The sequence below is a fragment of the Betta splendens genome, chromosome 22 (genome assembly GCF_900634795.4).
Source record: "Betta splendens chromosome 22, fBetSpl5.4, whole genome shotgun sequence".
Lineage (NCBI taxonomy): Eukaryota > Metazoa > Chordata > Actinopteri > Anabantiformes > Osphronemidae > Betta > Betta splendens.
In genome coordinates this window covers 3316592-3341834 of record NC_040900.2, presented here as the reverse complement: position 1 = coordinate 3341834, position 25243 = coordinate 3316592, and the positions used below count along the sequence as shown (strand labels likewise).

General features: G+C 40.1%; 1 protein-coding gene across 4 annotated transcripts; it reads right to left on the bottom strand.

The window, feature by feature from the left end:
* Positions 1-3600: 3600 nt before the first annotated feature.
* On the bottom strand, positions 3601-24469 carry ppm1aa (protein phosphatase, Mg2+/Mn2+ dependent, 1Aa). Of its 4 annotated transcripts, none has more exons than XM_029138132.3 (6): positions 24080-24469; positions 22432-23285; positions 22232-22349; positions 21843-21954; positions 21658-21715; positions 3601-3717 (listed from the first exon to the last, which is right to left on the bottom strand). In XM_029138132.3, exons 2-6 carry the CDS (start codon positions 23266-23268, stop codon positions 3613-3615), a joined length of 1230 nt encoding a protein of 409 aa, XP_028993965.1. In that variant the 5' UTR covers positions 23269-23285; positions 24080-24469; the 3' UTR covers positions 3601-3612. The 4 variants fall into 4 exon arrangements, with proteins under 4 accessions (XP_028993965.1, XP_028993966.1, XP_055361530.1 ...); XM_029138133.3 differs by lacking the exon at positions 3601-3717 and adding an exon at positions 8801-10074 and having other exon boundaries at positions 24080-24468; XM_055505555.1 differs by lacking the exon at positions 3601-3717 and adding an exon at positions 14029-15442 and having other exon boundaries at positions 24080-24467.
* Between the last annotated feature and the right edge of the window lie 774 nt (positions 24470-25243).

Genomic DNA, 25243 nt, shown 5'->3' with positions numbered 1-25243 from the left:
ATTAAGTCATCCCACGTGCAGCGACAGGCGTGCTGTGGACGCAGGTCAGTGTAAATGAGCAAAGTCATCAATACAAATCCTGTCTGTGAGCCTCAGAGAAACCAACGCAGAGTTGGAGAAGGTCTGAAACCACGTGGAACGCAGCTGAGACCACAATAAATGTTTGTTCGTGGCCTCATCAGCATCTCGTTTCATTATAGTTCTGCCAAATAGTTTGTCTAACTGCAGCACGTCAGCGCTGACGGCACCAGGAAGCCTCAGCCAGTAAAAGCGAAGTCACCTGATTCTGGGCCACAAAAGACGGCGCCGCCAGAATAATAAAGTGAAACAAAGGGACGAGCCGAGCCATCGATCGATCAGCTCTTAATCGTTTCTTCAGCGGCTGTTTCAACACAGGCACCGAGAGTAAGAAGGTGGTAAAAAACAGCACTCATCGAACACAACAGATCTGCAATCGGTTCTAAAATTATATTGTAATGTACGTTGCTCCAGTAAAAATCTGCAATTCATTTTCTGAAAAAAAGGGAAATCTGAGAATGAAATTAATTTACTGTTAAACAATGATTACATTTTAAATGAACAGATGTCAGATTTCTGATTTCCCATTTTTATTTATGATTAATAGATTACATTTAACAGCTAAAAATAACACTTCATAAACGTATTAAGGTCAAATGACTTTGCTTAATTGTTGGCAGTGAAGTTATTTAACACTAACATTTTTATCTAACAGAAATTCTAATTGATCATTTAACAGCTTAATAAAGTTTTGAATGAAACAAGGTGATCTGAAAAATCTTTTAGACAAATGACTTTTTAACTAGCACCTGGATTCATTTATATGAAAATTAACCTTATCAGTGTCTCAGGAAAACTCATTGTTCAGTTTACTGAAACTATTTCAAATGAGGTTTTACTACCAGATATGAAGCCTATGTCTTGTTCCATGCAATTCATCAGCCTCCCACATACAAAGAGAAGCTATTGTATACGGTATCTGTCTTCCTTTTGCACCACCGTGGGTTCCTGACAGGTTTTAGCATCACCATTTACAATCTTCCAAATGCTTTTAGAAACACTGACTGTCATGGCCTTGTGCTGAAAATACAGCTTTAGAGAGAGCAGGGGAATTTTCCTTAGGGCACAGGTGTGCCCTGATAGTTTCATAAGCCCCCGAGAGCACAAAGGAAGAAAGATGCTTTCTTGGTGAAAGGGAATAGGGAGGCACGAGGTGGAGAAACAGATCAACAATGGCTTTTCGTTTGGGTGTATGTGGCTTTGACCTTCAGACACAGCTTCAAATAAACGCGACACCGAGCGGGAAATCAAAAATCCAGATGACCCTGAATCTGTACACTGGAATGAATACGTGATGTTCAAAGATGACTGGGAGAAAAAAAAAATCTAATTCTGAAAGTGTAATACATTTTCTGATAAATGAGGCAAAGTGTGCGAGTAATGGCTCTCCACAATCTGCAGCACCAGCATATATATATATATATATATATATATATATATATATATATATATACACACACACTTTCCAAGACAGAAGCCCATACACGCAGGCTACAGCACAACATAGAGACTTAACACCACAGATATAACATTTGTGTAATGCAGAAGCAAACACAAGCAGCTTTAGCTTAAAAACTCTTCTTCATTCGGATCACACTCTTAACTTCTGTCTGCCAGTGGCCCTCTACAGTGACTCACAGTGATGGGGGCTGACAAGGTAAGTGGTCAGACCTGCTAAGTCAGGCAGGTAGGAAATAGACATCATTGGAGGAGAAGATGCTGAAGGAAGCGTGAGCTCAGGAAAACTCCATGAGGCCGTCTCTAATTTATTAAACAGAGATATAGACGTGTGTGTTATAGATAGGTGAGGACGGAGGTCATCGTTTATAAATACGCACATTTGCAATATAATATGTGAAAGCGTCTGTATTTCAAATGGCAAATCACTCAAGCAGCGATGCCTGCAGAGAGGTGGGCGCTCAGAGAAATACTGCCTGCCCTTGTGTGTCACTTACCAGCCCCAGGAAGAGTTTTTTTTTTTTTTTTGCTGATAGTGCGAAGTGTCTGCATGAAGCTAATGCTTTATGTCACATTCTATACTAACTAGTGCATCAGAAGCAGGGAATCCACCTTTACTTCCCCCATAAAAGCATTTTCCTTTCCCACAACACTTAGCAGGAGTAAGATTTTCAAGTATCAACACAGTTGAAAAGCTGATGACTAGGTTCTCAGTAGGTGCTGGAGGTGTACTGTAGAATCCGTCGTGATTCACCCGGTTTTGTCTATTTTCTCTTTATTTTATTATCTACACTTGAACGATGAAGAGAGCTGCACAAGTGAATTGATGGGAGGGTGGAGCACGGGGAGGAAGGGAGGACGGTGGTGGTGGTGGTGGAGGAGGAGGAGGAGGAGGAGGAGGGGGGGTGATGATAAGGAAGACAACAAAACAAAAAGGAAAACAGACAAGGAGTGCCAAGCGCTGAAAACTGGCATGTTGCAGTTGTATGTCAGTCACCTAGCAACAAGTCCTCCCCATCACTTACCCCCCACTTCCTTGTCTCCCGCTGCGCTCTCTAATTCAACAAATCTGCTCAGAATGTATGGTCGCTCTTCTAACAAAACGCATTCTGTGCTGGGGGCTAAGGATGTGGGCCTCCGCCGAACACGCCACTCAGCTGCCCATTGACCACGGGGGCCTTTCTCTGCACACACTAAGAAGCGAGGGACAAAGACCCTGAAAGCAGGGGCAGCTCCACAGAGAAAACATTTGTTTGTAATTGTGTTTGACTGCATAATGAAAATGATGTTCTTTTTTAATTTGTGCTTGTTAAGGCCACACTATTTTCCTCTGGTCACCTGATTATTGTAAAGACACAACCCCTCACTTGGCCCGTGGGGCACGCTGGGGGGAAATACTGAAAATGGTCCAAAGACCTCCCCACTCTTTACTTTAACCCCTCTTGTGTTTCAAGTGTCCTCTGGCAAAAACATAAATATGTAGAGCCCGTTCATTACAGGATGGGAGAGTATGCTAGAATGAGTTTTCCTTTTTTTTCCCCTGCGAGAAAGGATAATGACGGCGGCGCACACAGACACAGACGGCAGCGCTGCCATGCTCGCCCCGAGTTGTGAAGCACTGAGGAGGTTAGCATTCCTGCTGCTACTTCACTGAGACGGACCATTAGCGGGAGCACGGGGCTAGCGCCCGAAGGACTGCTTCACTACACACATTCACGTCCAGTGAATATTTGCACCTTTTATAATCCAATTTCCTGTTTTATTTAGGCCCGTTTTCCACGTTCATCTGCCTTCACCCTCTTTTTCTTCCCAGGTGTCCTGTGCCAAAGGTGAGCGGCGTCCAGGTGAACGTCTAGGCCTTGAACAGAGCACATTTAGACAGGTCCGCGTTGAAGACCAATTGGTGTATGTTGTATTTTAATGTCACATTACATCCTGTTTACCGTGCGTCCTCAAGGCTTCATTTAATTGTAGGTCCCGTATTCACAGTCGTTACAGGTCAAAGCTGGCGACAAAGCTTCAGTTTGCTGAGGTCACGGGTAAGAAGGAACGAAGGTGGCGTCTGCTCACCGATATTCAAAGCTCGTCTGTAGATTTCCAGCTGCAGGCGAGGTTGACTCCAGTGGCTCTGATGAACTTCGGCCTAAGCACCAAACACCAGTACCACGTTCTTGGCTCCTGCTATTTAACATCACAGATTAGAGAATTTACATTTATTCTCCATCTCTATTGACCTTGAATTTCTGATTATCTTCACATTAGTCAAATGTGTTAGGGATGAGGTTGAATTGCGTTGCATTAAACAGAAAGGTTTTCCATTACTTTAACCACTGCATTTGGAATAGTTATGACCTTTTCTCACTTTGATCAAATAACTAAATCTTTCAAAATGACCATAAGGTTGAATCAATAACATTATGAAGCAAACATGATGTAGTAAATATTCACACACAAATGGGCTGCAGTGGTCGCGCCAAAACAAAACACTGGAGTTATGAGTTATTTCCATGATGAAATCTGGTGGATCCACCATTTCCATCATGTTGGCCACTTGATTCATTTGCAGCATTACCCGCACTGGCGTCATGCAAACACAGGCATCTGATAGAAAAAAAAAATCTACTGCAAGCATAACCTGGCACACGACAAAAGGTGAAAAGCTGAAAAAATAATTGGCAACAAGCTTTTACTTACAAGCTGTTTTGCAGCTCATGGAGCTTGTGCGATGGGATGCCTTCAGTTTTAAATGAATTTAATTCCATTCCTTTGTCTTTTAGACGGATCATCAGATAAATCAAGCTATTTGAATAAATCACCTTGGATCAGAGCCATCATAATAGACAAAAAAATCAAAATAGACAGAAAATGCAATGAGCCAATCATGAACGATCTCACCCCACACGATGAGATACATGTCTTTCTCAAGGTGTGACGCTAAAAGCAAATCTTCTCCGTGATGCTGAGACTGAGCAGGTGTAGAGAAAAGGCTGAATAGTGCGAGGGGTCAAATGGGAGTGACTTAAGTCGAGGTATCCTGTCAGGCCTGGAGTGGCTGGAGGGTCTGCGCTAACACCCCCCTCCCAATATAAATTAACGACTTTCAACACCACATTGACGAGGCCTCGTTTCAGTTTTTTTTTGTTTTCAAGTGTCAACAAGTGAGTGTGACTGTGGGTATTTTCAGGACTTTAACCATAAGGACCCGAACTCTGACACCAATTAAAGAGATTATGTCTTAAGATGAGAGCAAAGCCATAGCCGTGCATTAGCCCTAGTGATTGCTGTTGACAGGGTCACAGGGTACCGAGCAGCAGAGCACGACCTCAGCAGGCAGCTGCTGATTCCACTGGGACAGAAGACAACAAGAGGAAAATAAACTAACAGGCCGAGTTTGGGGAGAGGAATCGGATTGTAAGAGAGACCACAACGGGAAACGTCCTGTGGCTGCACAAGACTCAAGTCACATTATGATTTCCATCCAGCCTATAAAACACAGCAAACATCCCCATGGTGGTTTGCTTCATTCTCTGATGCTGGAGTGGATGCTTGTCAGTGTAAGTCTGTCTTCAGATGAGCTGCAGTCGCTGTTTTGTGATGATGTCATTTACACACAAAAAAAAAGATCTGAAACCACCTTGAAACACGTCGAAGCGAAAGATATGAGCAGCTGAATGTCACGCGCGTCTATGAAGTTTCCGTGCTTCGCGCAGATAATAAGCGACGTGGCTTATACCGTGGCAAGTCACGGTGAGCATATTTATTAACAGCCTATTAATATTTGAATGACCTACTCGAACCCAATTAGTTAGGCTATAATTCATACCGGCAAAAAAAAAACTTAGCGTCTGGATATTTTTGCAGAAATGCACGTTAATTTCAAAATTAAATAAAACGAAATACAGAAGAGGAAAAAAAGGACAAACGGTTTATTAAAAAAAACTGCAAAGGGCTCACGACGGCACAGCTGCGTTAGTTTAAGAATACAAGCACTAATGGTTTTCTATTTTGTCTCTCCCTCACAAATATTCAAAGTAACCGAGAGAATAAATGAATAAACAGTGTTACGCAATATGAAAAAAATATCACGTCCCTGTACAAAACAATGCCGCTCCAAGGTTTTAATGGACGTGGAGTTAACCGCTACCACGGCGTAAAGCGGCCGCACGTGAGGCCTGTCACTGTAGGTCCTTCTAGTTCTGATGTCCTACCTTGACGTGGAGGGCAGGTTCATCCAGACTCACTCTTGCGCCAAAGGGGGGAAACCCTGCGGCCTCGACGCCCCCGGGGGGTATTTTCCTCCTTTTTGCGTGTTTTCACGTTAATTGGCACCAGTTGAACTGTGAGCCGTAAATCAAGAAGTGCGGAGTGTATTAATGAGTCGGACCACCCAGGAAAACTATTTTCTCTGCGGTTTCTTAGCGCACAATGTGAGGATACTCAAGTCCGCCGTGCTCTGAAAACCATGAATGAACATTCACAAGAGCAATGCTCCCCCGCCGCCACATTTCCAGCAGGTTAATGGGCGCTACAAGTACTGATTAAAGTATTTGAAGAAGGTGAAGTATTCTGGACAAAGGCAGAGATTATTTTGTTAGGGGGGTTACTGTTTTTTGGCACGAAGTTAAGATAGTACAAGTTATAATTTGAGGTTTATAATTATGAAGATGCCTTTGACAAATTTGACATTTAAATACGTGATTTTGTTTTAATTATTTGTCCACCGCCGCTAATTTGTCTACATCCAATCAAGATTTGGCAAAATCAATAAATGTAGACGACAAGTCAACATACAGGCTGCGGGTCAATCTTTTAACAGGCACCGCTATAAAAGAATTTTCCATTTAAATGTTCTTAAAAACCTGCCAAAAAACTCTATAAATCTTCTATAAATAAATATTTTTTTCCACTAGAGCAGAGCCTCGCTTCTGAAAGTAGTTCTTAATTGTCTTCCATTATGAAAACCCACAAAGCTAGACCACTGGCTACTAAAATACCAAGGTTAATCTTGATTAAATGTCTTTCCGGGGTACAAAAAGCATATTTTACATAAAACATCCTTCAAGGGGATTGAAGCGTGATGTTAAAAAAAACATAAAATATCGCTGATGGCAAGGCCAAGCATCCCAACTGTCAAATGAAAGGTATCAAAGAGATTAAAGAAAACCATTACAAATCATTACAATTACAAACCACTAATATGACTACATCTGCCTTCCCCATTATCTTCCTCCCGAATTCAAGTCACACCTTAGCAAAGCAAAGCTACAATTTTAACCTTTCTTCAAAGTACATTTCACATGAATGGAGCTCAGTGTATATGTAATACTTTTAACATTTTCTGCTTTTGCAGCAATTATTCATTTTAAAAGACACATTGTGGCCTTTAAGAAGCAGCCTACAACAGGCTAAGTGCTGTTTTTATAAAGTCAGGGAAGATCAACATTACTCTCTCTCTCTCTGTAGGCTTCATACCACATGGAAATTGTGAAGGTAAAGCTCAAACATAGAGTTGAATATGAACACACTCTTATCTTACAAACAACTTTCAGAGCAGAGAGGTGCAGTCAGTTCAGAGGTACAAATGCTTCTGCACATCCGGCAGCTTCAATGCCCCTCACCAGCAACTTTTGTCCCCTCACACGTACCCCACACGCTCCAAACATAGCATCCCTCCGCAGGGAAAAATATTTCCTCCCACACCTGTTAATGAATTGTGTTTGTGTGTTCAGGCTCAGGCAGGGCAATGACACACGTCTTTATACCAGTGAGGCACCGCGCCAAAGCAGCGGTTCCTCCCGTGGATGGCGGTGAATGAGGAAATTCTTTTCACAGAAGAGAAGTTTGTGGCTAAATTAGAGCAACCATCATTGACGGACAGAAAAGGGATCCTAGTTTTCGGACAGGAAAGAAAGTCAGAAGATGCCGTAATGACCGCTGCTGCAGGATAAAGGGGCTGTCTGTGCTGAGGCTGAATTTTTGGCCAACGCAGGCCGCCTGCCTGTAAAGCCACATACTGTGATTACACTACAGCACCATGTAGTTTTAGCCCCCTGACTAAGTTTCTGTAGCAATTACGATTTAAATTTTTTTGTCAGAGAAAGAATAATTTTCAATTTCAATGCTCATAGACAACCATAGTATTACTTCGCTGCTTATATAGTTATCACTGTGCCTTATGAAAAATGAAGTTTTATCCCTTTTTCATGTACACACGTCACAAAAGATTAAAATATGCGGAGGTGGCTGAACGTCAGTCACAAAAGCGCTCTAAGCCACACAGGTTACAGAAACACATACAATATCAGTGTTTTTTTTTTTATGAAAGTCATACAAAAATCTGAGAAACTTTGAATCAAAGGGTTATATTGAACTTTAAGTAAAGGCATATAGTTCAAAAGACAAATTCTTTCTGCTAATTCAAAGGATAAAAAGAGTGGAGGTAAATTTCACAGTACACAATTATCACTTATTATACTGCCCTTCAGAATAAAAAAGCCAGTGCGATCAAGGTGTGGAAAAATATATGAAAACTACAGCTGAACAGACTGAAGCGTCTCTAAGTAATGTAGCAGTTACTTCATATATTTAGCATTTGAAGCAACGTCTGTCCTGGAACCTGGAAACACAGGACAATGCAAAATATCCATGACTTCTAATTTACAGTAAACAGCTGATTATATTGTATAAATATGTGAATGCATGGACAGTTGAATGGCCAGTGTAAAAAAAGTGTCACTAAGAATAATTACTGCAATAGAAATTGGCCACAAAAGATGTGCAGATGTACACAAAGAAAAATGGAGTTAATGACTGTGAGGATGTGTTGGTGGTTTAATGTAAAGTCTTTTAGCATCAAAGATCTACTTAGAAATTCTTGGTGAATTATCAGACAGTTTAGCTCACTTAAATGCAGGAGAAATGCTTTAAGGCTGAGGTTTAGTTTAACATATTACTCAGTGCTCCCGCACAATAAAGCCACACACTCCTTCAGACGCTGCTCAGCTGCTGATTGTTTCCATTCTGTATTGTGTTCAATTTAGCTGATTTAAATTCAAAGGTGCTTAAAAGGGACTGGATGTATTTCTGTGCATCAGGATGAGCGACACAAAGGAGAGAGAAATTAAAAATAAGACTTAAGCTACTTAACTTCCCAGACGTCACCTTAAGGGGAGCGATGTCATCCTGTTGTGAGTGGCAGCGAACCCATAACGCACAGCTATCACTGCTCACAATGACTTTCACATAGCACCACAGACAATGGAGAGACGGTCGTATTCAAGGTTTTATTTGTGGACAACAATTACACACAGAACAACGCTCCAGTGCCTCGGGGCACAAATGCGGCCTTGAGGGAGGTTGTGCCGTACAGTGCTGTGCAAACCTTTGGACTTGTAAGTGCTGATTCACAGGCTGTGTGGTCACAGCTCAACTAAATATGCTCACGGAGGAATCAGCCTTAGAACCAGCAACTCATCTGGGCACCAGTGCTTCCACAGATCCAGTTCAGAGCTGCGTGGTGAGGGCAATGAAGCACAAAAGCACAGCAGACTTGTGTGACGCACCGAGACGAACTGAGCTGTGCACTCGATTCCTCTAAGTCACACATACAATGGTTCTGAAAAAGTCAGACAAAGCTGCGAAAAAACCCACAGACCGAATATTAAAGTGAGTATAAAGACATTTAACGTGGCCATATGATTTCGTTAAGAAGCTTGAATACACAGGGATGTAATGATTTTTTCATTGCTTTGAGGTGGTCGTTACTGCAGCAGATATGAAAAAGAAAGTACAAAAACCCCCACAATAAACGAAAGCATTTACCAACAGAGACAAACAGCCGTCGTCTGGTTCCTGTTCACTAAGTGGAGATGCTCCCAGGATCCTCAGTGGTAAGATGTCGTTGAGAAAGTGATTTTGGATCCACTTAGTCTAAGATTTCTATACAAAATCATTCCCTGCGAATCACTAGTTATGTTACTAAATGGCAGCTAGTCGGCTGCAACGAGAAATAAAATAAATGCACCGTGAGTCATTTGATGGGCCCCTTTTTCTTCGCAGGTGTTGTTCCACTAATTCCAGCCTCCGTGATGATGTTGTCTTCTGTAATTTACTTCTAGATGTGGTGAATTTCACAGGTTCGTACTGCTCATTTGCTTGTACACGAGCTTCGGGCCAGGTTTTCAGATTTCCTCTTAACACGTTGCTATAATTTGATGCAATCTTCATCACTCAAATGTCTTCAGTTCAGGATGACTGTATGGAGTAAGATACACGATCGAGTATTTAAGCCACTGTGAGGAATGATGTTTACAAAAGGCACAGACAGGTGTGAATAAGTCAGCCTTGGATGGATAAAACCAAATCTCAAGTCTGTAATTAGGTAGAAAATGCTTAGATTGATGAAGAGAGTCAGTAAAATGATAGGGATGATTAATGATGGAGATGGTAAATATGTAGACGTTGCAATGCTTGAGTGACATCCTCTGATTAGGTGCTGATTTAGGTGAAACCACGGAAGAGGAGGAGGATATCATGGTCCTGGGAAGGAGAAGAGCAGGACGAAGATGAAGAGAAGTTTAGAAATGCACAAAGTGAAGCGACTGGATAATCCACATGGGCCGCATGCCATCAAACGTCAGCGCATGCAGAGATGAAAACGCATGAGGGGGAGGAAAAGCCAACCACACGAGTTGGAACGTTACGACTTAAACAGCCAGCGAGACAGGTATGATGAGACACCGGACGGCCGTTGACGTTTCCATCTCACCGCAGCTCAGTGACGGACAAGAGCGTGTGCTGGAATCGAGAAAAGGCTCCACAGGTACAAAAGAAAAACTATTTGCAATCAGTCACGTCAATACATTTTCATGGACAAAAGGAAAACAATAATGAGGAAAATTACTGCTATAGATTTACAGAGGGCATCGACAGATGTACTACACAAATGCTACACGCCTTTAACGACGTCTTAGCATCCAGAAATAACAGAGCATTTCGCTGATAAATGGGCATTTACCTATATTTTCAATTGAATTCCTGTCTTGCTCCTATGTGTCTACACTCTTATTTCCGTGTACGTTGTGAGCTGTCGCACTGAATCTGCTTCACAGATGGTTTGTGAAACTTCCTGTACATTTGTACAAATAAATCCTCATCACAAGAGGAGAAAATACAGTTAAACCCAGCGAGTGGACCAAAATATTAATTCTAACAAAGGCTCCAATAGCCAAGTGCTCAAAATACTGAAACGCTCCACAATGCAACTTTAAGGCATCTTTTATCTGAATATCAATTCCTAGTTCGTGCTTTTTAACTGCAATGTTTCGTTAAATGTCTTCGCTCAGAATCAAGTTAGTTGTTTATTTTTAAAAGCATCTGAAAGACCGATAAGATGCCCCTGGAGGACATTATACCAGTTTATCACAGGCCGACATGCTCCTCTAATGAGCTAACGCTAGTTTGTTGCCTATTCTGTCCAAAGTATAATCAGGGCTTTTCTTAACAACCACAGGTTGGTTCAAACAAACATAACGAGGGCATTGTCTCTCTCATCTAGCATCTAAAGGTAGGTATCATCGTAAAATAGAAACTTGAAACAAACAGTGGCAATGAAAAGTTAAAAAAAGACACAAGGAATTACTGACAATTAAATAACAATCACACCTGACATGAACAGAAACTAAGTATGAAGGTAAACGAAAGGCCAAAAAGATACTGTACAAACAACAGAAGAGGATCAAAATGACCAGAAACAACCAAAAAGAGATGGAAATGATTATATGCTGTTAAAAACAAACCCATTTTATAAATCTACTGAACTTCATCTTCGAGAGTGATCCGCCTGGACATATACATGTAATAAATATACTAATACTTTGTGGCGGCAACAAACGAGCCACTTGCCAGACCAGAATTATTCTCCGACAGGGACTTTTCCTTATCCGCATAATGAAATATGGATACGAGTGGCGAGGATAGTGGGCAGCTGTCAACGAATCCCACAGCTTTCCGCCACTACTGATCAATCAGAGCCATAGCTGAGCCACGGCGGCGCTGACCCCTCTGGCTACGGCTGACATTAATCCTAAATCTTGCAGGGAGTGCGGAGGAATGACAGGACACAATGTGGCGCTGGGAGTGAGCGCTGATACAGGCTCTAACAAGCAAAGGTGCTGATGCTAATGAGTGTATCTGTGGCTCTTTAACGAGCCCGCATCGCTTGATGTCCTAATTTACAGTGAGCTGTGTCTCAGGGGTGCAGGATAATGAGCTGGCCCGGGATTCCCAGGGCAGCAGCTTGTGTAATCCCACCTCATGCAGGGGACATTCACTACCACCACGTGTAAGTGAGAGACGGGGGGGGGACAGAAAGGACATATTCACTGTTTGTAGACGCGAGCAGGGTGTGAGGGCGGGTACATGTCACCACCGCTTGATATGGTTGTTTGTACACAGCAATCACTGAATCACAGCGAGCGAGAGGAGCTTGTATTCTCGGTGACAAACTGACCTCGGGCAACAAGAACACTCACAAAAAGAGGAAATGGAGAAAGAAAGGATGACAGGTGGGGGAGAAGGAGAAGCTTTAGAGAGTGGGACGCGATCCTCATCGAGCTGCATCCGCGTCCAAAAACGCCCTCCACCGCATCCCTGCCCTTGCTTTCCCGTGATTAACTCAATCAAAAATTTCCCTGGGTTTTACAGAGCAACGCTGAACAATCTGGCTCCTGCTGCACTCCACAGCAAATTAGCAAATGTGGAGCTCAGTGACCTCAGTGCAGAGACCATCCACAGAGTATGCAGTGTGCCCCACCACCCCCACCTCTCACTGCTGCGTCTGCACGGCCGCATTAGTCGAGCTCAAATGGGTTTTTCAGCCATGAGAAGCAGAGCATGACATGCGCTAAACAATGGATGGCAGATGACGAGCCAGCTCCATTCGACGGCCTCTGCCAACGCAGGCGCTTGTTTGATGTGGAGGAATATAAGAGTAGCATGATTCATTAAGGGTGCACAGGTGGCCGGGGATCTAATGAGTCACATTCTGTTCCGTTCCAACATGCAAACGGCTCAAAGAGGATGCACCTTTAAAAACAGGCTGGTTTTAGATACAAGTTATGACTTTTCTCTATTTAGTCAGTTATTTTTAAATATACATATTTTAATACTATGCTACTCAATAGAAACTTCCCTCAAAGCAACAGAGGGGACATTTATCACTAAAAAGGTTAAAAGAGCGTCACAGCACAGTGGCAATAACCATTAACAGCTACCGTGAAACTACTTCTGCTGCTTTTGTCTATTCATGTCAAAGCGTTAAAAGACTAAAGTCAAGAGTGTCAAAGGCTGTTATTCTATGCAGCTAAAAGCTGTGATCAAAATCCCTTTAAAAACACACACAGACTATCTCCATCAATTAACTCAGAGAGAACTGTTTGCCACAGTGAGAAAGTCCCTGCTGGTGTTTCTAATCAGTCCTAGCTATTAACACTGCCCCCCTCTGGCTATGTGGACGGCAATTACACTACGATTCCTGCAATTGATCAGTCAGACACTGAGAACAGAGAAATCACTGTATGGAAGACGTTTTACCCCATAGTCCCCTCACAGATGGCTCAAAAATGCACTGAGGTGGATTAAATATCTGAATATGTAGAAGAACATGTTTTGCTATTATTACTATTATACTCGCTTTAATGTGTTAGTCAATTCATCACAGGAGCCACAACAATCCAAATTGTACCTGATCCATTAACTGCTCGCCACTGAGCACCGTTTGAACGTTTGACCTTCTAACACAGCTCATGACATTATGTTGACATTTAAAGTAATCCCTCCCATGGTTCTTAATCCCGGTGGCTGCGGACTGCCCTGACCCATCCCTCCGAGCTCAAGCCCCTTACGTGACAGGAGAGGCAGGGAGACAAACACAACACTGATACCCGGACAAGACAACACCACCGCAGCGCTTTACTGGGCTCAGGGGGCTCAACGCATGCAGCCATGAAACGCTGGGTAATTAGCAACCCAGGGCTTTTAAGCAGCGCTAACATGGAAAATATATTAACATAGGTTGCAACTGTACTTGTGCTTAGATATTCCCATTGCTTATATTCATTACATATTCTGTGACTGAATAAAATAGGAACAAAATGGAAACACGCTGGGGTAAACAAAGACTTGTCAGTAATTATTACATGTTTAGAACAAGCCAAACACACACTATAGTTTGAGTATTGCTCTAAATGTATGTTCAAACGGCAGGATGACGCAAAGCAAGTTCATGCTCACACAACAAATAGATTAGGCTTTGGCAAGTATCATTCTTTCAGCCTTGGCTTCTACAAAGGAGACATATTATACTCAGTTATATAACCCAGCTCTCCCTGTAAACTGATTTTTACCTGCCAGTTTTTTTCCCCCGCGTTACCAGTGTCGAAAGTTTGTCTTGTGCAACAGGCCCGAACAGATAAAAAGTGATGAAATGAGCGGTACAAGATGACAACCCATTTATTTAGTAATACATTCTGCAAACTAGAAATTTTATTCAAACTTCAAAGGCTAAAAAATGAAAGATAGGAGGGAAAGAAGGGGAGAAAATTTAAGGAGCATGGACAGAAATGCATCAATTCACAAGCAAGGAATGCAATTTGTTCAATCGACAACACAAATAGTACAATTTAGTTCAGGGAACAAAGCTTTTTTAAACATTTTCTTTTTTCCTGCCATTCCTTCGGAGCTAGAACATAATACAAAATTTACAGTTATTGAACTTTGTAAAATCACTCACAGAGGCCTCTGAGAAGCATTTGAATCAACATTGACAATATTTATCTACAGCACTCTAAAGCTATTCTTGAATGTAATCATAAATATAGCAGACAAGAATGTATGTATGCACATTTTGAATGCTTACGAGGTTACCATGTTAAAACACTTGCATTTGTTAAAAGTATGACATCATCTGCAGTGGAAAATTAAATAAGCTTTCAAGACCGGAAATAAGGTAACATGGCAAAATAAACAGCATAACAAACCAGCGATGGTTGAAAAGTTGTACCTTGTGACAACCAGGACAAAGTCACTTTGCTGAAAGCTTAAGTACCCTAACATGAAGACAGTTTTCAATCTGAAAGAGTGTAACGTCAGCAGCATTACTCTCTTCCTAGTGTTTTGTTGACTAAGAACTTTAGGGGGCAACATGAGATCGGGTAAGGCAAATCGGTGAGCTTATTTGTGAGCTGAGAAAAGGTCAGCAAAGTGAGGCTCAGGTCGTCCTGCAAGGGGACAAATAAACCACCACTAAGGGTCACACAGTAAACGCCACAACTGAGGTACATCAATATGTACAAGAGGGCGCAAGTATTTAAAATCTCTTCTACTTCTGCCAGGTAGTCCTCCATACAAGAATATACAGGATGCATTCCAGGCAACCAAAGGTAACTCTGTAAATAGCTTCATAATCTTTTTTCTACAATAGCAATTTTCTGAAAAAAAAAAAGCTGATTATACAGATGATCAGTGCATATGACTATTGTCGTTTAGTCACACCTATTTTCTCACACACCTCACATTTCTAAAACCCTGAACTCTTGGTACAATTCTAGACTTGAGCTAATTGAGCGTTACACAAGTGGACATAGTTGGTGAGATTACACAGGTGGGCACCTGAGGTCATTGTCTTGGGTGGGAGAGAGGGTGTCAGCCTATACAGCAAGGCCAATAGTACTCTTAGTCACTAAAATAGTTATCTTCAGTAAGTCATCACTTCTTTTGTTATCAGTACAATTCAGTCAAGTACTGGGAGCACAGGTGTACACCAATCGGACCAGTGTTAAAATCATTAGGTAAACTGGAACAACCACAGGAGAACTGCTCGTTAAATCACTTTTCAAACAGTCTGGATCTAAACAGGAAAACACAAAAGGAAGAATAAAACAAAATGTCCTATAAAAGTATGAGGTATTTAAGTTCATGAAAAATCAAAGTGTGAATATAAATACTTGGGATTTTTTGAGTGATGCAAAAGTAACAGTTGCATTGACAATTTTACATTTAATCAACCAAATGTGATGAATTATAGTAAAACTACTCACAATGTCATTACTCTAACTGTAGCAGTTTTTAAAATCCAAATGCTCTTCTTCCTCAGGTTCTACTTGACCATTAGACATGTTGGACAGTGACTTAAACATTTGCCATATTATGACAAATGTTCTCGAAAACAGCCCAGAAAGTGGAGGTTAAAATTATACAAATGTTAGTTTGTTCATTAGGCTTAAAGAAAGAAAAGCCTGAAATGTTTCTTTAAGAGTCGACACCTAGTGGGGGTGAAATGAGTGGCTGAGTGCAGATTACTGATGAGGGACATTTAGTGCTCTCACTTAACACGAGCAATGCTGCACATAATAGAACAACTTACAGACCAAAATACGCTGCTTACAAATGAAAAATGCATTTGCATACAGTTTGTCAATAAGATGACTCTGCGTTTTACACAATGTGAGTACAATTTACAATATTGGTTGTAAATACTGTGTTTAAACGCCACCTCTTCCCCAAGTTTAGATTTTAAATAGGAGAAATATTCAATGACATCTTTTGATGCAAAAAAACATAGGAAAGGAAATTGAAGTGGTTATTTGACACTTTTACAGTTGATTAATCTAACTCAATACTGAGTTAGGACCATGTTGAACTTCTTAGTCGTTTAAAGATTCCTTATGGAGTTTTCACCATTAGGTTTACATTCAAAATTTCATACCAAAATGCATTGTGTGTCTTTAAGGTTTAACAATCTTCCAAAGCTCATAACATTTTAATTTTCCCCCCGTTTTTAAACTTGCACTTTTCGCATCACCTTCTAAATGACGTGTGTTTTATTGGCACTGTATTGCCACCACATTACTGCCTCCTGCACCCAGCAATCTCCTAGTGCGATTGTTCTGTATGTTCTTACTTTCATACCAGTAGAGCAGGACCCTACCCGTCAAACCCACCCATTTCTCTACAGCACTACCAGGTGTCAAAAACTCCACAGAGCACCTTTAAAAAGAATGAAATGAAAAAATTAAGGGGTTATAGGTTGGTAGACGGTCCTTTCTTACCATTATTTCTGATCTAGACTTTGCCACTGTAAAAGTTAAGTGGTCTTTGGCCTTTTTGTCACAAAAGTGCACTAGAGAGCAGCTAATGTAGGTTTTTAGTCAAAATTTTAGTTTAGTCTTAAGTCTGATCTGCTATCCACCACTATGGCGAAGTAGTTAGGATTGTCATTAGGTTAAAGAATTTATAATTTAGTACATTACTACTGTTTAAATATTCAAGCTTTCAGTGTTGACTGGAGGGACCCCAAGCGATCGGAAGGAAACTGCTTGCGCACACGGACTAATCATCCCAAGTTAGACCAAAATCACATTTTGCCTATGACAACAAGCTATAACTCAAGCCACATGATTTATTCCTTGAAAGTTTAGGTCAAAAATATATACATACATAAATTTCCAACAATGCAATTTTAGACAAAACGGCAAAAAATAAATCTGAAATAAAAAACATTTCTGTTGAATATATCAGTGTGTGTGTTAAATACAGATTTCGTCAGTGACTATTCATTTTTTTCAGAATGGGGATTTTGAAAAACAGAGAAAGAGAGGAGAGAGAGAATTTAACCTGCAGATCATACCTTATAGCAGCAATCTATATTGTGCTCTCACTTCTGGGGCTGCAGGGACATGGTTTTAGGTACAACAAACCAACAGGAATAAAAAGGTGCTATATAACAACAATAAATTTGTTCTTGGTTTGAATGTCCAAATAAATACCATGTGATAAACACGGTCTACTAAATTTTATGGTCAACAGTTTCCCCGATCTTTACACTGGTTATTGGGAAATTTTCTCTAAAATTCAGTGCTTAAACTGTTCACATTAATTAAATGATCAATGTTAAAGGCTAACGCTAAAAATCTACCTGTACCAAAAGAAACTGAAAGAAAATAAAACTTGGTGTAGGCTGTCATAAAGCTGAAATATGGCACCCGCAGTGGGCACTGGTCAACAAAGTATGCTTAAAAACTGATATTTTAATATGACACAATAGACGTTATAACTAGTCAAGGACTGACTAGCTGCAAGTCATTGTACATGAGGAAAATAAACTACTTTGTCTCTTCTCAGATCCCAGCACAGATCTGAAATATAGCATGAAGTTGTTCCAACAGCGTAACAGCATGTAAACTCTGTTATCCATAGCTTTTTGGAATAAGTAGTAGTGAAAGCCTATGCTGGGTTGATATGGAAAACTTGATATTGGGTAATTCTAAATTAGAGTTGCACATACAAATCTGCCTTTAAATTAACACGTGAGCATACATACACACAAGCAGCCACACGCTCGCAAGTATCTATCTGCACCAGCAAAAATGTTGTTTTCTTTTTTTCTCAAATGCCTTAAATGGAAAAACGAAAAATTATTTTTCACTTCACACTTTCAAAACTTTGCGCTAATTATTTGAGCATGTACAGAAAACCACTTACAAAAATAATAACAAAAAAGCACAGGGGAAACACAATTAGGATTTAAATGGTTTGATATATAGAGCTTACTGTGCTGTCAACTATACAGTTTACCCGTTTCTTAAAAAGGAGCATAGACTAACTGACAAAAAAAAAAGCACAGAGACATTGTGCCTGGAGCATTTTTTTGTTAGAATTTCAGAAGAGCAGGAAAAGGCAGATAGTGCATAAAAAGGTTCTCTTTTTCATTTCTTTCATTTTTAACTTAAAATCAAGCTGCATTAAATACAGGCTGTTTGTACAGGACAATTGCACTTCACAAAAACAGAAATATACAAACACACACAAGGAAATGTGACTCAAATTAATTACAGCTAAAAAAATCCTACTACTTAAGCTGATTATTAAACAAAAAGAAAAAACCTTGTGCACTCACTTGTTATGGATTACTTTACAGGAGAGTGTTAAAGGTAGGTGAACATAAAGGGGAGACATGACGCTGGGGATCCTGAACTCCAGAGTGGACTGGTGCTGCACTATTCCAGGTTTGTGTGCATGCATCTTCTCGTCTTCCTCCTCCTCCTCTTCCTCCCATGAAATTCCCTTAGAAACCAAAAGCTCAGAGTGACAGGGAGACAGACTGCTGAGCTGAGCTGCTGTGGGTCTTGAGAGGATGGTGGTTTGTAAACTCTATGCTGTGTTAGTGGTAGGAGGCTGTGTTACCACATGTCATCTGTGGATGCAGAGTCCTTGATGAAAAAGGAGAGGAAGGAAAAACCCTTCAGACTCTGGCTCTACATCCATGAGATTTTAATCAAGAGCTGGACAGGTTTAAGCATGTACGGTACTAAACAGAGAAAAACCATCCGGGAGTCAGAAGATATATTTGCATTACAGGACACCATTTCCTCCTATTAGTCATGTTATGGTAAACATTTTCACAAACAGATAATCTGAATGTGAAGAAGCATTTTAACATATGTATATTAACGTAGGTATAGAGAGTTTTATCATTTATGGCTTAGATGCGATGTACTAGTTGTTTGGATTGACAGACTACTGTGTCGTGCTTAATCAACACATACAGAGTAGTTACAGTAGGAAGTAACAGCAGATATAGATAAATATATACTACATTGGCCCTGATATCAAAGGAATTTATATTAATCAATTTAATAAGAAATAGTCATGAGATAAAATCTTGTTTGTTACAAACCACACTATGTATTCATAAAGCAGAGTTATTGGACGTGCCACATGTGTGGTCTTACTTCACAAACAAAATGTTACAGACGTTACTACAGCAAGCTCTAGAGCTTACTAGCAAACTATGGACTCAGCAGGTAGTTTTAGGTTTATAAAACCTTTTACTGGCTCATCAGGTCATATTCGAATGAGTTGATACAAGCTACAAGAAGCACTTTCTCAGAGCAACTGTAAAACTTTTCAATTCATTCGGAATGCACCTTTAAAATACACACATTTGTAAAAGCACTTGCAATTTCCCATTACAGTAACTACAACTATATAATCTACCTTAGTCAAAAGACTTAAGAACGGAAAACATGTGAGCATCCAAATTTCCCATAACTCACCGTATGCCAGGAAACAGGGCTTAAATTAAAATTGACTTGAATTGGCTTTGCTGCCATTTTGAGTGTCTGCTGTAGATATTAGCTTTATTGTAGCTATATTCTATATTTGCTTGCTCAAAATCAGCATTTAAAGATATATATCCAAGTGGAAAAACCTAGAGGAAGAACTCTTGTTTAAGGAACACCTACCTGACCCCACCCTGACAGTGAAGCATGACCCTACATGTCAGAAGTGTTAATGCAGCTAAATACAAAGTCCTAGTAGTAAACCTGTTCCAGAACGAAAGTAAAATAAGATGGGGACAAAGGGTCACAATGACTTGAAGGATACAGCCAAGACAAGACTAGAGTAGCTTCAAGACAAGTCTACCCACACATAGCCCAGCAAGGGTCCAGACCTAGACTGTGGAATATACTCATTAGTTAAGTTGTTGCTATCTACTGCTTTATTTATTGATTACTGTAATGTTTTTTCCTGCCAGTTACTATATCACTGCTGTATTTATAGAGCATTTTATTCTTACAAATAGACTATCATGCATTTTAACGTAAAACAATCTGGTGACATTTTCTTTATTTTGTGTTGACATCGCGTGTTTGTGATATTAGGATAGGATTTTTTTTTTTTTTTTACAAGCAAATACTTGTGACCCACAAATGTTGCTTAAAATTTAAGATACTGGCATTATCCAACAAAGATTTTAAGCAAGATCCTGGAGTGTTTTATAATTGAAAACAGCTAATAATGAAATGCAATGATTTCATATGAGGTAGCGGATTTTCCAAACTCAGCAACCAGAAATAGTAGACAACTTGGCCCAAAGCACCAAGCACAGCTCTCACAGATGAGAGCTGTGACGACAGCAGCACAAGGCAAAACAAAGTCTGTGTCTGAATTCTTCAGGCACAGCGTTATGCGCTATTATGCATGGTCCTGACATTATTGCTTTTATATCACAACAGCTAGTATAACACAAACAATGAAAGAGCCAAATATAGATCTATGAGAAAGGAAAATATGTCTGGGAAAGACCAAATACAAGGACTTTTAAAAAGCAGCTCCATTGGGAGAAAGAAAAATCTAAAAAATTCCTCAATAGTTTCCCCTTAAGGCAAAATTAAGGTTGATAAGCAAATCTATTTTAAGAATCAGTACATCAAACAATACTATTGAACAGCGTTAGCCCAACATACAGCTAAAAAAAGCATTAAATTGGACTGAATGAAGCCTAAATGAGATCTCAAAATTAGTTTTTCATTACAATATTATAAAACACTTTAGAGTCTTGCTCATTTACCCAAGTGCAACAGAGCTGCAAATAAAGTAAATATTCACTTAATGCAAAGGTGATACAGACTTGTACCCTGTGCAAATTCTGCCAGGGGGTTCAAATAATTACTCTTCAAAAAGGCCAAATGCATTAACAAATACTGAATAAGGTTTACATAACCCACTTTGAATAAATTTACAAACATGTCTAATAATCAAATTTTACTTTCTCCATTAAAAGTTTTGGGCAGATTCGAGTAAAAATAGGCATTATTTCACTTCACTATATTTAGACTGTACAACATAGTACAGATAAATCTGACCCCTAACCCTAACCAGGGTACCAGGGTACGGTACCTACAACCCTATTGCAAAAGGGTTTATATAAACTTATTGAAATATAAAGCTGGATACATGGAAAATTAAAATTTAAAACATAAAATGCAAATGTTCACAATAATGAGCACAATTAAAACCGTAACCATAGAGATTATTTGATGAATATTGAGAATTACAACATTTGAGTGGATGAGAACACTGGCTTCATTTGTCTACGAGTAAAGGAGGATTTTTTTTAAACTGTACAAACAATAGTTTGTCCTTTTTTTCTTAGATTTGAAGAATACAACATGCATAACAGTAGTTAAGAATTTGTTGGGCACACTTCAAAGACCATGCAGACTCTAAACAAAGCACGATACAAGTTAAAAACTAAAAAAAACAAGCTGGGATACTTACTGTGTCATCACATCTGTAAGGGTTCAGTTTGTTGTACACCGCTTCAATAACACTTCGTCTGAGAAGACAGGCAAAAACATCAAATGTTAGTTGTCCATACAAATAGATCCAGCAAATCAACAGATAATCAATAAAAGCTGTCATAGTTTCAGCTGACATTATTTCTGATCACAAAGGTCACTCACTTGCTTGCGAGCTCTCCTCCAGGAGGAAGGTTAGGGATGCTCTCAGATGCTAACGTCCGCATAACATGGACCAAATCTGGGACACCTTCTTCCCCCTGCTTTTTGACAATCTCTGTTGAAGAACAAAATATGTTATTTTAGATACAAAAGGAAGCATCAGATTGATCTGTTACATTAGATTTTTTAAAAAGTATGTAATTGACTGATTACGACATGACTAAAACGAACAATTCTCACTAAAACATGATACTATGACATTTACAAACTTGATTCTATTTTAGACTGTGCCAATTTCTAGATTCTGTCCATTGCTAGTCACCATAAGTAAATCAACTACCTTATTTACAGATATTATTATATTCATATTCAATGGTGCAAAAACATCATACCTTCTACTCTTGACTCCAGATACTTATCCAGTTCTGCCTCTCGCTTCACTGCTTCTGGAGATACTTTTGGGGCTCCAGGAAAGCAGATTAACACAACACTCATATTGTCCCTGCTTCCCTATAAAACAAAAACAGAGGTAATGTAAATTCACACATAGCATAAAGGACAATGCAGTGTAGGTTTTGTGGACATAACTTACCTTATACAAGCAAGTATCAACAATTTCATTGCTGACTCTTTCAAGATCCTCTGTCACCTCTAGCCTTGACCTTACAAAGTCACACAGTTCCTCGTTGGCCATGACATCCCAGATGCCATCACAAGCTAGTATAATGAATTCATCTTCACCCTCACATCTTTCTATTGCATAAACTTCAGGCTCAGGAGACACAAGCTGCTCTGTTGGACCTTTTCCATGCACACACTTGTAATCGAAGTCTCCCAAAGCCCGAGATACAGCAAGGGACCCATTAACTCGCTGGATCATGACTGAGCCACCGGCATTCTGGATTCTTTCCTTTTCCAGAGGATTGCTGGGTTTGTGATCCTGTGTGAAGAAGTGCACCGTTCCGCCTCGGCTCAGGAGCCCACGTGAGTCGCCGCAGTTGATAAAGTAGATATGGCTCGGAGAAATCATCACTCCCACTGCAGTAGAACCACTGCGGTCAACACTATGCTTCTTTTCAGAGATGGTTCGCATGTGTTCGTCAATCTGCAGGAATCCTGTGCGTATCCCATTCTTCACGCTATCTACACATGGATCCTCTTGAAGAGCACTCTGGAAGTCTGAGTTACTGGTGATGTGCTCCAGCAGGTGCTCACAGCAGTACTTGGCCACCTGAGAGCCAGCATGCCCATCATAAACAGCAAAGAATGACCAAAGGTCAAGAGCATGAGGCAGGCCAATTACTGCTGTGTGCGCATCTTCCATCTCTACCCGCCAACCCTGCATACTGCTCAGCCCATATCGCAGGCTGTTACCTTCCCCATGGGAATTGTACTTTTCCATCTTTGGTTTGTCCAGAAACGCACCCATTGTGTCCTTTTTAAAACCTGTAAGAAATAAAAGGACAGAATTTCATTTTTAACACTGTATTTCTATTCAGACATTGGGGCAATTTTCAATTTCTAATCATGTGTGTAAAACTACATATGTCTACTGCAATAATGCCTGTGGAGTCAATATAGTTATGAATCTTGCTCAAATGCATCAACTACTGTATATTAATTAGGTTTAAGCAGAAGCACAGTTTCCATTCATTTGTGTCTTTATTAGCATTTTGGGGCTCAATTCATAGCCCCTGCGCTAGTCTAAAAATAGTAGATCTGTATACACATTTAGGATACATATTAGGAACACTGCTGATGTGGATCAAATTCAAATAAAGACACACTTGGACCACAGCTTGATCAAGCTAGACATGACTGCAATAAACACTTCACTAGGCTTGCTAGTCGGAGTAATACTAGTTAAAGCTGTAGTTACATCTGAGTAGACCGACTGACCAGATAGCCGCAACGGTTTCAGGAGGTCTGACCAATTTAGTGCTAACGTCGCTGTTAGCTTATTTACACGATGAAGCAGACGTAGATTTTGCAGTTAGGTTAATAGAAAAGTTACGTTAACCGAAAGTACGAACTAAATAAACAAACAGGATTGCATGGTTGAGGGCCTTGACCCTTGTCCCTCATAGCTAACTTAGACAGGCCTCTGTCTGCTAATGTAACGTAATGTTAGGGCAAGGAGAATCCTCGGCCTATCGCTACATGCTAACACAGCTAATGTAGCTATCTACATAACGTTGCTCAAAAGTCGTTGGCCCAAAAGTAAATATCTTATTACTTACCAAATATCCAATATTCAGAATAACAGCGACAGAAGCATCAACAGTGACCAGGACCGATGACCCGCACTTCACACCACAAAAGATAGGCCGTCGAATCTAGGAGGTTTGCGGCGGTTACGCTAGGCTAGCTAGCCAGTTAGCAAAAGGGAATCGTCACTCAAGACTCAGTGCATATAAATTGTGAAATTGCGGAGGTCCCTCTTTGCTTACGCCCGTAATGCATTACATTATCTCAGATGGCGAACTAAAGTATTTTCTAACGGATTTTCTCTGTAAATTTGTGGACCGGAGCGTTGTATGGCCAAGCCAGGGGAAGCTGAAACCTCTGTCTCAGCCTCTCCACTTGACAGCTTGACAGCTTGCTAGCTAACGTTAGCTTCTGATGAGCACGGAGCCACAGCGCCAGGACCCGGATGTTGCAGATTGCGTATTCGAAAACATGACATCATTCCTGAAGAGTGGAGGATGCTCAGTCTGCTACACGGCGACATGTATACTACAGTATACAGCACGGGCTCCCAAATCTGATTTATGACCTGCGAGTCGTACCGCTCATCTATATTTGGACTGAATGTAGCTCTGATAAAAATATCTTGAATCTAAAGTAATGCACAAAAACTGTACTCCTCTGTCGCATAATGGATGACAATAGAAGAGAGTTTGCAAATGGATTCAAGACGTTAGAAATGTCTTGGAAAATACGTAATTTTTTATATTTAAATACAGAATATAAATACAAATAAATGGAAGATAGGGCAAAGTAAATACATTTTAAAAAGACAATCTGCATTTATAGTATAAATATATGTGATGAATTTACTGCAGGGTGCATTAGAGAAGCTCAAGATATATAAAAGGCTCCTATGTATACAGATATTACATTCGACCTGTCAGTATCTTCATTTTTAATATATTTTGTAATCCTAAGTAGATAAGTGTGTACGTGGTGTGTACTTTTCAAATGTGAAATTTAAACATGTCTATAAATCAGCTCAAGCTTAAATATTCTTCCAGCGTTTCGACTGAAAATGCTATGAGAAACTTGACTTTCAATGATATAGTTAAAATGTTTGAACTCTTTTTTGAATGTATGCGTCTCTGTCATATAGCAAAATTGTCATCCGATTCACTCCAGAAGATTACATTCCAAAATAAATTACCACT